Genomic DNA, 14,589 nt, shown 5'->3' on the forward strand with positions numbered 1-14,589 from the left:
TCTAAATGTGTTTTCACTGACAAATTAACACTTCAACAGCTTCTTTTCTCATGGCTGGCCTCTCTGAAATGCACATGGTGACCCAAAACCTTACATAATTTTAGTTTATAGTGAATGTCCAGTTCTGGGATACATCAGGAAATAAGGGAACAGCTGACTCACATAGTTGCCTATGACGGATGCAGGAGAAATGGGCAGGTGTAAGAACTTGAGTATGGCCAGATGACTCAGTCTGGCGAGCCTTGTGAACTGTCAATTACAAATTTAAAAAAACATAACATCCATCTGTCAAGGAAAACATACAAAACCCCAAAAGTGTGTTCATATGAGCTGTTTTTTTATTGAAAAGCACATGTAATAAAGCAAAGTACATTTAGCAGAAAAAACACCATTACTGCTATTTATTTTGTACAAAAGAGGACAAGACAATACAAAAATACTATGAATTTTAATACAAGTAGGGGGTGTATTTTTTTTTAGCATATCACAAATGTAACTATTACAATCTACAATAGTTTATTTATCTAGATACAAAAATCTGTCAATCGATGCTTTTAAGCAGCATTTTGTAAAGAACACAGGTCTGTATAGTGGATATATCTAAACATGTTAAGAAACAATATCTTACAGGGTTAATTTTAGTGATCTATACATTATTTATATATTTATAAAAAAAAAAGAGTGAAATGATAGGACGGACTATACAATGAGAAAGATGTGCAACATGGCGGAGTGTGTTGTTGGAGGATATCTGAGTTGGCTGTAAATAAAAAGGACTTCTGTATGCTGTACTGTACAACTGTTAGTGATTACACAGGACAGGCTATAAACATACAAGGTTAAAGATGCTTCTTAGCAGAGAATAAAAATATTAGATCCACAGTTTTTATAACTCACCTGCTCTCAGACATACAGTGGAACACATTCACGCTTGTCATTTGACACAGTTTATCAAGAGGGGGCTCCTTTTCACAGGGCACAGCGCTCATTCAAACGAACACACACAATCACACTGACAACAAGCACAAGCATACCAACATAAGAACGCACATGCAAACACTCACACACACACTTTGAGAGACAGACATCCACTGCCAATGAGTGATTGAGTGGGTGAGAGCCCCTCCCTGCCAGCGGAAAGAGCCCAAATCATCCCAAAATAATGTGCCAGCTTTGCTGTAAATCACCCTCTGTGCATGGTAACAGACCACACCCTTTCATTCCACCCACCTATCACCTTCTGGTTTAGGAAGCCACAGAGAATAGCCCCATCACCAAGAAGTGGCATGGCACAGCCACGCCTCTTGTACGGGCAGGAGGATGCTGTGAGGTCTGCCCCCATCCATCCTTCCATAGAATTGAACCCCCTTTACTTCATCTAACTCTCAAAAATGCAACATCCCGGGATTGGGCCACTCTGAAATCCACTAAAAAAAGCTTGATGTGCTGATCTGGAGACAGAGGTCAATGAGGTCAGAGGGCCTGACTTTCCAGGGCCTAAGATTTGAAATAAAAGGACTCCTCTGTAGCCTGTTATAAAGGCCTACTAAGAGCAGTGTGTGATCCATACAGTGGACTGTAGATATAGAGCCTCTAGTATGAAAACTATGTTTCCCCCACATATGAAGTGTTGAAACTACCAACTGGGTTTGGTTTCTTGGAGTCAATATTTCTGTCTCATTATGTCAGCATGATCAAGATCTTTTCAGACAAACATCTCAGGCAGCAAGTGGTGATAATGGACAATGGAGTTAAAACAGTGCTATAAGTTATATTTTTCTATATAGTTATCATTTCTACGCTGCTAATTATTGCAGTAATGTCCTTCCCTTAGGTAAGGAAGTTGTTTTCCTTTGCTGTTCCAAGGCCACAGAGAGTTCGGGGAGGAAGCTTCACTGGAAATCCCTCTCTCCCTAGGCAGGGGGTTTGTCTTTTTTTCCACCCTTAGCTCTGCCTGTCAAGTTATCATCTTCTTAATTAATTTTGTCTTTCAGCTTCCAATTCTTTCTTTTTTTTTGTGCTCAAAAGGATGGGCTCAAATGCTGATTAGTAGTTATAGTAAATAATAAGTCTGGATAGTGAGAGTGGACTCTGCAGTGCAAATCTCAAATCTGACACCCTAGTCCACAAAGTGCCTCCAGCTGGGGCACTGCAAAAGGGCGGAGGATGCCATTCAACAAGCAGCAATCGTCTCTTGTCGCTACATTCTACTGTCCAATGGGAGGTGAGCAGTGCTGCGATTGGCTCCTCAGTCACAAAACGACGTGGGCTCTCTCACACCATGTTGTGGTGGTTGTTTCTCTCAATGATGTCAGATGAAGGGAGCAGCTCCTTCTTAATCGGGGAGGGCGGGGGTGTGGCCGGCTTCACCCTTGGCTTGAACAGGTCTGACACATAGAACACCTGGTGGACACAAAGTGAGATAAGATGTGAAAAGTGAAATAAATAAAGATTGGATTGTGTGCAAATGACACACAGTGAAGGAGAGCCAAGTTACTGTTTTAATTTACATATACCGTGTTTAACTTATCTCATTTGATTTGCCTATGCTTTAGTCAGTCTTACAGAGGCATTTCAAGGATGTTTTGAACTCTGATTCCAAAAAAAATGTCTTTTTATTGAGAACGTTTTCCCCATACATATAAACAAACAAACAAAAAATTAACAAGCGATTTATAGATTTGGGGTAATTAACCCATACGCTTGAAACTGTATGGAAATAATAAAAGAAAAAAAGATAACCGCACATAAATCAAGCAGTTCAAAATAATCCCATTGATTCCCGCCCAGGTCACTGTCCTAAATCTCTAAATCTCTTCTTCTTCTATTTTAAGTTTGGATGTAGAGCTATGTGTGAAGTTGTACATATTGGTGGGATTAAGTTGTAGGATAGTTTCTAACAGTGTAGATTCTGGTACAGGACCTGAGCCTGAAATATGGGAATGAATAAAGTGTCTGGATTGTAGATATCTGAAAAAGTGTGATGCTGGTAGACTGTATTTATAACAAAGTTGTTCAAATGATGCTAGTTTGGTTGACTATTAAAAAGGTCCTTAAAGCAAGTTATTCCACTTCTGTGATACTCCATAAACACATTATCCTGATAGAAGGTTTAAAGAAATGGTTAGACACAAACAGGCTAAGAGGGGAAAAGTCATGGAGATGTGGAGATGGGTGACTTTAAAGTGGCAGTTGGAGGGGGAAATTAATGAAAAGGCTGTTAAATTTCACCCGAGCAGTTCATTCCTACGTCTACTCTGATCGCATGCTGACCAGAAGCCGGATATAAATATAAATGTTTATTCTGGTCATAAACAATTGCTTCAGTGGGGACTAGTTACTTCTAGTTCTAGTTCTGTGACAAGTGGCATCATCCCAAGCAGAAAAATAAAGCATATCAATCCCCACACACAACCGTGCTACTGTCAAACAACCAGCCACAGGGTAAAAGACAGATTTTTACAAAAAAAAGTCCCTGTAGCTTTTTAAAACTTTACAAGGAAAAATTGCTTTTATAACCCACTAGTTTCCAAATTTTAAGTCCTAAAGTTGTGTACTACTAGCGCTGAGACATTTGAGTGAAAGGTAGGTTGCTAACCAGGTCCCTAGCTGTCTTTAGGCTTTATCACAGCTAATTCAAGCCTCCAAACTGAACCTCTTGACCGTGTTTGTTATTCTGGTGCTTTCTGATAAATTTTCATTTGAGTTCAAAGCTCCAGTTTTGGAGACTGAAATTCTAGTATTTAGTTTGCATGTAACTTAGCATGAATTACCAGGTATCTATGTTTGTGAGGTGCACACATACAGTCTATGGATGCACCTTAGAACTACATCTTTTCATCTAAATATAGTTATTTCTGTTAAATAAAAACAACATGATGAAAAATGCTAAAATTGAGTCTTCAAAAGTGGTGTTCTCGAACCAGTGGGCGATGCCCAGTGACTACATACAATCTATGCTCTATACAAGAATAATATTAACATGCACATGTATTTTCTTATGGGCGGGATGTTCTTGAGAAATGTTAAAGTGAATTTTGCATGATATCTTGATGTCCCAATGAGAAGTCAGGGGTATCTGCAGAATGCAATGTGGGCATTGGGTAGAAGATGATCTGCCCCTAACCCCAGGTTTTTTCTTTTTTGTTGGATGAGGAATGTCCTTTGTGGTTAAGAAGCACCCACTCATCTGTAATCTTGATACTTTTTAGTGACAAGGAACTCCGTTTTGCATTTCCTCCGTCATGTTCAGTCCCAGACTGGCAACACTGAGTAATCTGACTGAAGGAAGTGATCTTAGTATTGCTCACCCTAATATAAGAAGGGTTTTTTTTAAACTAATTCGGTGGTGAATAAAGGAATAGAGAAAAAAAAGAAAGAAAAAAAGCTTTTCACAAGATCACTATGACATCATATGCCAAACAGGAAAATGGGGCAAGAGTGGACAGGAAGTGGGCCCATGGAAACTCTAGCCCACTGTATCAGTGGATTACCGTTTCCACTTACACGGAGCAGGGGTCACTCATGAGCAAAACTGGCTTCAGCTGTGGATTAACACACACAAATACATGAAAGCACACACACATAATTGGCAGGCACAGCAGCTTTTCCTTCCATGATGCCAGTCCGGGCCGAGTGAAGGGCCTGTGCCATGGAGTCCAGGGGGGAGAAGTTCCCATCAACACTAAACTATGTCAAAGGGAACCTTTACTGTGAACCAGCTCTACAGGGAAATAAAATGAATATTTCCCTTAGGGGTTTTACATGGGTTGGAAATGGTGTTGTCATATGGAAATTGTCTCAAGGGACAAACAGTGGCCAGTTTAGTGTTCATCCTGGTTTTCTGCCCAAAATACCTGACATGCAGTCCCTGATCTATTTATAAAACAAAAAGTGTTCCATTCTCCTCTATTTAAGCTTGATATTTCCAGACTATAAGGACATTTAGTAGTGACCTTTGACAGAAGGGTGATGTGTAGAATGACACCTTCATAACAGATGGCTGCTTTCATGCACTTTAAATGGCCCTTTGAGTATACAACAGTTGGTTTGGGCACTGTGTCTTATATGCCATGTTATAAATGCTATGACTCATAGAGTGTTAATGGATATGCAGCCATATCGCTGAGGTGACTCAGAGATATGGGAAACTTTCCATACTTATCATGGGGATTTCTCATGGCCAGCTACGTCAGGCCCTGATGCTACATGATTCAAGCTTTAACCAATCACACTTGACCTACCCTGTTGGAAGTTTTATCATGACCACACCACTTCCTTTGCATGATATACGCTAATGCACCCGTGCAAAGGATCTAGCCCCATTGTGCTGTATAGCGGATACACAGCAGTTTGGTGTTTTTTGGTGACAATTGTAAAACAAAAAAATCCCTTAATCGCATATCTTTACACACAGTTAAAAGCAGAGTCACACAGGAAGTTAGCTGACTAAGTCAGTGTCTAAAAAAAAACTATTACTTAGAAGACCCTGACATATATAAACATGTTTTTTATTTGTTTGCATGCACATGAACTCAACTTTAATTATATTACTAACATAACCACACATTTTCCATTTACACCAGACGAGTTCAGAGGAGCAGCTACAGCTATTATCCAACTGCATAATTCTAAGAATGTTATCAGTCAATGGCATCTTCTCACACTTCAAGCCCGTATCTTACTGTAAATGTCCCTGAACAGATAAAAATTACAGTGTAGGCTATGTGGTGGCACAGATCATAGAATTCCAAATTTACATTTAGGTTATATTTGTTTACTGATGATGAATGCTTTCCTGTTTCTATATGAGTTCATGGGGACCACACAAAGACTGCTTCGCTGTTTGAGCGCCTCGGTTTGTTTTTTGGGGGGGAGTTTTATGCCTGACCTAACGCCTTTTCGCAAATGACAACGAACTTAGAAAAACAAATTAACGCTGCCCCTTCTTCCTCCCTCATCACAGCTGGTTCTTGTTGGATTCAGTCCCCTTGACTTTATTACAACTCATATTGAAAACTGGGTCACTGTGTCTTATAGTAAGTACCAGGTGAGACAGTAATACTTCCTGTTGTGCCCCCCCAGTCTGAAAGATGTGAATCAAAATAATCATTTACCTACGTAAACTGTGGGTGTATTTGACTCAGAGACTTTATCTGTGTGGACAGACAACAGGGTTTAAAGCAGCACTTTACTTACAGTAAAGCACAAAGTAAAGTCTACAAAGCCACAGTATAACACATCACTACATCTGAATGTGTCCATAAACAATTGAATTGTTCATTTACCGGCAATCGGTGGGGGTGCACAGCGATGAAAGAATTAACTGTAGCCGTAACAGTAAAGTCATGGCACAACACACATCTTTGCAGTGAGTCAGCTAAATTTATTTGGAAAGGAAGATGCTGTTTCACAGTATAACTTAGAACTTAGAACATCTGTCCATGACTGCGCACTTGAGACTAGCAAGCAAATCCACTAATTCTTCTCATTTTTTCTTCAATTCATCAAGTCAGACTTTTGTATATCATGAAGTGACTGGAAAATCACATTTTCACGTTCAAAGGTTCAGACTGGATTAAGACTCCTAAATTCTTTTACCTTTTTCATCATGATTATTCTTCATTTCACATTTACAAAAAATGATTAAACTTGTGTAGTTGCTAACTTGAAACTTTCTGCTGGCATCTGAAAGCCACACAGGCTTTACGTCTTCTCTGTCCTGCCTCCACTCATCTCCTATCAGGTTCTTTCTGCTCCACTGCTTACTGAGAGGCTGAAAGCGCTGAAGTAAAGTACTCACAGATGTGTGTTTCTACTAAAACCTGGCAAATCAGAAGAGGCGTCACGGATTGTAAAAGTAACCTCACTGCCTTAATCGGCAGGGGTTTGACTGTGTGTGCGTGTGTGTGTGTACGTTATATGTGTTGTAAGTATGTGGACATGAATAATGTGTCTGTACGTCTGGATTAAGCTGTCTCTCTTCATGCAAAGGCAGAAAGTTTGTGGGATAGTTGAGTTGGATTAAACCCATGCTCATCCCAAGCCAAGATGTTAGACAAGGCTATTCTCTAGTCACTTTCCTCCCTTCACTCCTCCTGCCAAATTTACCAATTCAGAGGTCAATGCGTATATTTCTAAAAAAACATAATTTCTTTACTTGTCAAGGCTGATGTCATCAGAAGGCTGCTCCCAGCTGGAGAACTGGTTTCGCCAGGCCATTACAGTTATTGTTTTACTTGCTGCTTTCTGCTCATGAATTCTAATCCAGGTATTGAAGGACTGTGTGTTATTCTCTGTGTGTGTTTGTGTGAGTGTCTTTGTACATTTTAGCTCTGCCAAGGTCTGCTAGGCGCCACTACTGAGGTCTTGCTCAATTTTATGAATCTAACTTTCCACTTTGATGATTTGGATCCTGTCGAAAGGTAAGTGTGTGCATGTGCGTGTGTGTATACGTCCATATTTTTGCCACAGGCAGCAGAGTTTAGCTGAGTCCTGCTGTGCTGATAGAACCAGAGCCACCAAATAAAAAACCCAAATAATTAACAGCCTCATTCCTGTTTCAAAGGCTAATCCTCTCTCTCCTCCCCACTCTCTCTTTTTCTTTTTACACCCCGCCCCCCCTTTTTTTTTCTTCTTGACCCAAATTCAATTTTCCTTGGCTCCATCTAGCTTAGTGTAATGACGAGGGTTATGAAAATCATCTGGCAACTCCTGTGACAATATGTCACTAAAGTAGCAAGAATGGCTGCAGAGTATGGAATCACACCAAGAGGCAAAGATTCACTCCAACACACACACTCACGAACACACTTCTTAACTAGGGTCTGCCTCCAAGCAATGTGTTATTCATTAAAGGGAATCAGATTGTCCTCACTTCATTGCCTGCTCCGTTTCTCCTTTTGCCAAAAGCAGAGAGAAGAAAAAGTGGAATAAGGAAGATACGTTGAGGCAAACTGTATTTGAAGACTGCTTTGGTTGTAGGATCCACAATGGTCAGTTATAGAAAAGGTGTAAATGTCAGACACTCTTCCTGTTTCTAATTATGTTGCATTTCTCATATGTCTCAAATCGTTTGGATGTATTGTGTTGTGTTGTGTGAACTCACTATGCAGTAGGCCACCAGGGCTCCCTGCACAAATCCTGCCAGGACATCGGTCGGGTGGTGCTTGTGGTCGGACACGCGTGATAGGCCAGTGTAGAAAGCCATCATCAACAAAGTGAACTGTAGCAATGGGCGGAGGAGACGAGCGCCACGCCATGTAAACCTGGACTGGATGTAGAACTGGAAACAAGGAGGAGAAAAGAGAAGAACAAAATTTAATATGCAAAACTGTGTACATGCTCCTTTCAACAAATAGAAAATGTTCTGCGTATTTGGTGTAAAACATATAACCTAAATTATCAGAAGGCAGTAATGAACCTTCACACACACCTGACTAGTTTTCATAAAAGACACTAAACGCTGCCTTTTTAACCCTGCACCTGTGGTGTCTGTGTGTGTGTGTTATTACTGTCTGAGAGGTCTAGACTGACTCAAAGTGGGCAGGCGCTTGCCAGATCCGTAGAGAAATGCATACTGTCTTCCGCAACGCACACACTTGACTGCACGAGACCCGGACATGACTGATTCATGGTTCAAGATCCCAGCTGTAAAAACAGTATAACCACAGTATGCCACTGAAACACACACACACACACACGTATACATACCACACCATGCATGTTTCAACACTTGGGATGAACTCTTTACCCTCTTATAGTGCAAACAGAAGACAAAACGGATGCGACCCCTCACACTCCGCCTGCAGCCAAAAGCCCATTTTCTGGGTCATGATGAAGACAGGGGAGAACCAAAACAGGAAAAACTAAATCCAAGGCCACTTTCAGTCACTCGCACAAGAGCAAAGTCATAAATGCTCTTGCTCTTTTTTTATCCGCTTAACATGCACAGCGGTGAGGTCAGCCCAGGTTCCTCAGACATCCTGTGTTTCTACACCACTTATACCCCTGACTTCCTGTCTCTCAAATCCAGAGACAGAGGGCCTGGGAGGGCCAGCCTCAGCCAAGGTCTACCCAGCCTAGACCTCCATACTTGTGTCCTATAATCAGTCAGTCTAACAATACCTACAGACAGGCACAGTGCCTGCCTGCAACCCCCATCCACTAGCCCTGGTAGGTGTGGACATAAAGCTCCCTCACATTTCCTCTACGACACCCTATCATTGTTCTTATCCTTACGATAGCTGAGGAAACGATCCCTCCCATCCCTTCTGTTCTTGTTCTCCTCCTCGCTGGCAGGGATGTTTAGACTTCAGGCTTCCTATACAATGGTTGTCAGGTAGTGAGTTAGAGCTACTGATAAGAGCTTTTCTCTGACGTAATGCACCTATGAATGAAACCTAGCCCAAAAAAAAAAAAAAAAACTTTGCACAGCCTGTGAACCATTTAAGTTTAACAAAGTTTTAATGAAGGATGTGGGAACAATAATGAAAACTTGAACTTAGTCAAAACATGAGATACTACAACCTACCAGTCAGTGTGCCCATATCTAATTCGAAGACACTGAGGTAACCCAAATAAGCCAGTCCAAGCCTGATTCAACACACTAAGCTCGCAAAAGTCAGAGCCTTTTGCGACCGTCTAAAATAAAGTTCAGCGTTTCCTCTTTAAATCCAACATGACCTCTGCCTTTTTAACCCGAGTCTTGTTCCCAGAATTTGTCTTGACTAGTTAGATATGAGGAAAATACCAACAAAACACAACAAAAGGAGCTCTAACAAATTCCCATGACAGATGGAGCCAAAAGCGACACAAAGTCTGGTGGTTTCAAAAGGAATTCAGTGAGATCTTCTCGCCTTGTCCCTCTTGCACCAATTCAGAGTGAATGTTAAATTTAAAAAAAAAAACCCATGAACAAACACAACAAAGTGAGAAAGAATTAGAAAGCAAGGTCTCGCTTTACATGCCTGCCCCATTCTCCTCTTTTCTTTTGGTTCACACCATGTTGTGGCACATTAACATAGCTGTGGTTAGAGCCATTTTTAACTTGAATACAAATATTGTCTTTTATTTAACCACCAACATGCATTCTGGCCCAGTAACAGAGAGATATTGTATAGTCACAACTAACTCACGCAAATACTTAGTTTTCTAATTCTGAGAATACGCAGATGTTGAGTGTGCATTAGCCAAAACAAAAGATGGCTCAGTGGCATATACAAATGCACGCATACGCTTGTTTTCTGTGGCTGTGGTGTTTCTGTACAGCATGCCATGTGGTCTGTGCCAGTTATGGGTGTGCTGTCTCTGAAGCCTATGATGCCGTTAAGACACAGCTCAAACCACATCAGTCAGAGATGCAGCACTGAGGCATGCTTGTCAGGAAATTAAGTGCTTCAACTTCACAAAATGCCAATTAGCAGATGAATTGAGGTTGTGAGAAAGAGGACTAGGTGGCAGCCCCAATGTGGAAATGACACTTTCAAAGTGGAAAGCGATGAGTGAGCGAAAGCACCCAAGAAAAGAAATATGTTTGCTACTAGAGGCTTTGATGAGGAAAAAGGCAGCCTTGATAACCTATTTTCACTAGAACTGTTGTGCAAAACTTCATATGCAACATTTGCATATGAAGCTGTTCCAGCTTCTATTTATATTCTATTCATTTAATTGTTTTAAGTATTACGTATTAATCCCTGACATTAATTCTTACTAGATACCACGTGTCCTCAACTGTCAAACTTCCATCTTCATATTCCTTTGGTTTTAATTTAGAGTTTGGCTGTTAGTGTCGTCTATAAGAATCCATATTTAGGCAGACTTCAAGAGGGGACTTCTTTGAGTGGAAATGTGACGTCACATGACTGGTTTTTAGCTGGGACAAACGGAAAGGCAGCAGTTTCCTTTTACCACTGCGTGGGCCTACCCTGTGGTCTTTGTTTCAGGACGGTTTTGTATTCAAATACATCAACTACAAGCTGTTCTGCCTCTTTTCAACTCCACTCATACTTGGACTGATGCTGGCAGTCCTGAGTTTACCACAGCTGGAACATTGGTCTTTGACTAGTGTGTCACTCTGTGGTCTGGATGCAGCACATCTCCATTCCCTTCCTACTTTTTCCCCTGCATTTTATTCAGTTCTTTTCCTTAGTCTGACCAGAGTGCAGCTGTAGGTTCACCCAGAGGCTGGGAAATACCCACAGCAACCTCTCACTGCACTGCACTGCATTGCACTATAATACATGAGATATTCAAGTGTCTTCACTCTGAGAACCAAGACCACCTGGTAACCAGGCCAGCCAAACCCAAAACACTGACTCTATTCTCAAATCCCTGTAGCATACAAGTGAGATTACAATTTGTGGTCTGTAAACAAAGGAAGAGGGGGAGATGATTGGGATGTGTGTTTGTGTGTGTGTGTAGCTTGAAATGCCTCTGGGGTGCTAAGCCCTACCAGACACCCACAACAGGTGGACTGAGAGAAAGATGTGGAGAGGAATGAGCGAGAACAGGAAGTTTGCATGCAGCTGTTTTGAAGAAAACAGGTGGACTGCATCCATCCTTCCCTCCAAGGAGTAAAAGAGAGTATAAAAATGAGTGAGGGGATGAAGAAGAGGAGGTGGAGCAGTGGATAAGAACATTGTTTTCCTTTTTCTTCAAGCAGTAAATCCCCTAATCAGAGCCCAGCCTTGTTTCCATAACTCTGTTTATGTGTAAATCATTGTTTCTCTGATTGTCAGCATATGTGTGCCTGCATGAATGTTAGAATATGAGAGCTTGATGGTTACTTACACACAAGTAGAGCATGGTGAATAACGAAAACGAGGCATGTCCTGAGAAGAAGGATTTCCTGTGGAGAGAAACCGTAACTTTTAAACTCTGAAGGAGTACATTAATGAACATATTATATTCTGTTCATACTGTGTGTGCATCATTGTTTACACAAACCTAGCTTCCTGTACTTCACTATCTTCCCCAGTGCAGGTGTAGTTGGTGATGTACCCCAATGAACAGTTAATAGTGGAGAAATCTGGTTTGCAAACATCTAAGAAGTGGGGTCTCATCCGACCTACAGACACCTTGGCAATGTCTGTGAATGACTGGCTGATGGCGCAGCCAAAGAGAAACACACCTATCTGCAAGATGACACACAACAGTGATTAGATAAAGCAGATGACTGTAATTGATTGTTGATTGTTAGATAATTACTGTTGCTATGGTTTTAAGACTTGTAGACTTACACAGCACAAGTACCTAAAACGATAATGGTAGCACTCATTTTTAAAAAGTAGCATGCTATTCTAAGACCAGAAATTTTGTGGCTGATGTAAAAGTTGTGTCGCTAACACATTTTAACAGCTGTTACTAAAAATATCTTCTGAGTAATTCACTACACTCAGTACTGCTTTTGACTTCCTCAAGAGGCTGGTGCAGAGACCACAGAGAGGTCTCATATCACTTCAGTTATAATGCACTGAAGGTTTACAATATTATTTTGTGTTGATGCAAAAAACATGTTTCCTATCCCACTTTTGAGATAATGTTTTAGTTCCTTCAAAACATTCAATAGCTGTTATTGGAATTTACAGTTGACTCGTGTGCATCTGGTCTTAGATAAACACTTAATAGTGTTTCATGCCATGCTAGATAAAAAGAGAGTCGTTCCTATGTTCCAGGATTATGTGCCTTACATAAAAAGACTTGCCATGACATACCATGTTAAGTTTGGCAAATAAATTGAGATGTTTAAAAAAATGCTTTACTATGTACGTAATTATTAGAACACGTATGTCAGTCAGATGCGGAGCTGACCTGCTTGTAGAGAGCTGCAACGTAGGGATTCCCCACAAATGACTTGGTTCCTTCGTGCAGCTGGTGAATCCTGTAGCATTCTCCAATCACAATCTAAAAGGAACATTTTTTTCAGATACAGCATACAACACTTATTACAAAAAAATTATTTTTTTAAGAAGTTTCCGAATCAAACAGCACTACATTAGTTTCAGACACATAAAACCATGCAACAAAATTGTAACTTTTGAGTTATCATGCAGGAAATCTAATTCAATTCCAGGCTGAAGTAACAGAGAGATTATGAAGGATGTAACAGACAGGAAAGACAGGATAACATGATGGAAAGTCACACATAAACAAACATATAAAATGAGCATGGCCTGCCTTTCCCTCAGGCAGTTTGAATATGATGTGAATGTGAGCAAAGTTTCAGTGATATGATCCGGTCTTCTACGTCAGATGTAAAGAATAAAAAAGAAAGTGAACGTCAATGGAAAAGGAAAACAGGTATCCTTATAATTTTCTATGGAGCTTTAGTCCAGTGAGCTGATTGTGAGTCCTGTCGTAGTCTAACCAGGAAATGCTGAGTAGAGTTAAGGCCCATTGAAAAGACCTCATCTATACCAAAGGGGCTTGATCACCAAGTTATCCCTTGAGGCACAAAGATGCCAATTAAATCTGTACCACCTGGGTTCCTGGACTAATAGACCAGTTGCTCTTTCCTTCTTCTTCCCACAAAAGGCTTTAGTCTTCTGAATAATTTCTTTAAAACGTATTTACCTGCACATTTCTATGCCTGCAGACATTGTGAATGCAAACAGCACTATGTGCACAGATGAATGTGCACACGTTCACACTGCCTACAGCAGTCTTTCCACACAATGTACCCTCGTGTTATTAGCTTTTTTTACTGTGTACATGTACTCTTTGTGTGTGCTGTTAATCTTGACAAACACACCTATCCTGGGTATTGGGTGCTCAGCTCCGCTCACAGCCAGGCGAAATAAACACGGTGGTGTAATGTGTGTTTGTCTATGCTATTGTCATTGAATTACTCAGATCAGAGGTGGAGATTAAAACCACAGGAGACCAATACAGGCCACAATTGTTTATTTTTGTTGCCAGCATTCAAATCTCTTCTCCTGTTTCTACCCCATGTCTTGGTTTATATATTTGCTTGTACAGGGCGTCTCTGAGTAGCCCAGAGAATCTAACCTTTTTTTTAGATCATCATTATGTATGGTAACTCATAACTTCTAACTGTGGAAACACAGTCTGCCAGACATGAATATGTCTGACCAGCAGGGCTATTGGGATTTTCCTTTCAGCAGAGATAAACAAGAGACCCAAGTGGAATCTGCTACCACTGCATGTATATATGTGCATATATGCGTATCCATGTGCCTGTGCCAGCATAGGAGACAGCGCGTGTGTTATAGGAATGGTGTCGGCATGGCAGTAGACGCCACTAATGGAATACAGCTGTGTAAGACACGCCAGCTTTGCCCACACGTGAACATGTGAAGGAGCTAGCTAACTAACACAAGAACAGGGTCCTGGATCCAATAAGCAGAAGAGCTGAGCTGGTCCAGCGTGTATGTGCGTGGGCGCCCACTAAGTTGATGGCATAGAGGCGACAGTGAAGCGATGTTTCAGTCTGGGAACTTATGAGGGGGCTGTGCCACATAGGAGTCTGGGGGCTGTAAAGATCATTTAGCTTGACCACGTGGCACTAATTGTCATGCACCCCAACACAAGTCATTATAACATGTTTCCACTAAACCTGACCCCCTCTAA

At 41.0% G+C, this 14,589-nt stretch overlaps 1 protein-coding gene across 2 annotated transcripts in view; it reads right to left on the reverse strand.

The window, feature by feature from the left end:
- Positions 1-316: 316 nt before the first annotated feature.
- The window catches only part of plpp3 (phospholipid phosphatase 3), a 28,784-nt gene continuing 14,511 nt past the window's right edge, over positions 317-14,589 (reverse strand). Inside the window, exons 3-7 of one of the 2 annotated variants that reach the window (XM_003439907.5) lie at positions 12,811-12,903; positions 11,947-12,134; positions 11,791-11,848; positions 8,108-8,284; positions 317-2,403 (exon numbers count right to left, since the gene is read on the reverse strand). In XM_003439907.5, coding sequence (XP_003439955.1) covers positions 2,275-2,403; positions 8,108-8,284; positions 11,791-11,848; positions 11,947-12,134; positions 12,811-12,903 — 645 coding nt within the window. In that variant the 3' untranslated portion in view covers positions 317-2,274. The remainder of the gene's footprint in view (positions 2,404-8,107; positions 8,285-11,790; positions 11,849-11,946; positions 12,135-12,810; positions 12,904-14,589) is intronic. The other variant, XM_003439908.5, reaches the window with a different exon arrangement.

Source organism: Oreochromis niloticus, linkage group LG23, assembly GCF_001858045.2.
Source record: "Oreochromis niloticus isolate F11D_XX linkage group LG23, O_niloticus_UMD_NMBU, whole genome shotgun sequence".
Lineage (NCBI taxonomy): Eukaryota > Metazoa > Chordata > Actinopteri > Cichliformes > Cichlidae > Oreochromis > Oreochromis niloticus.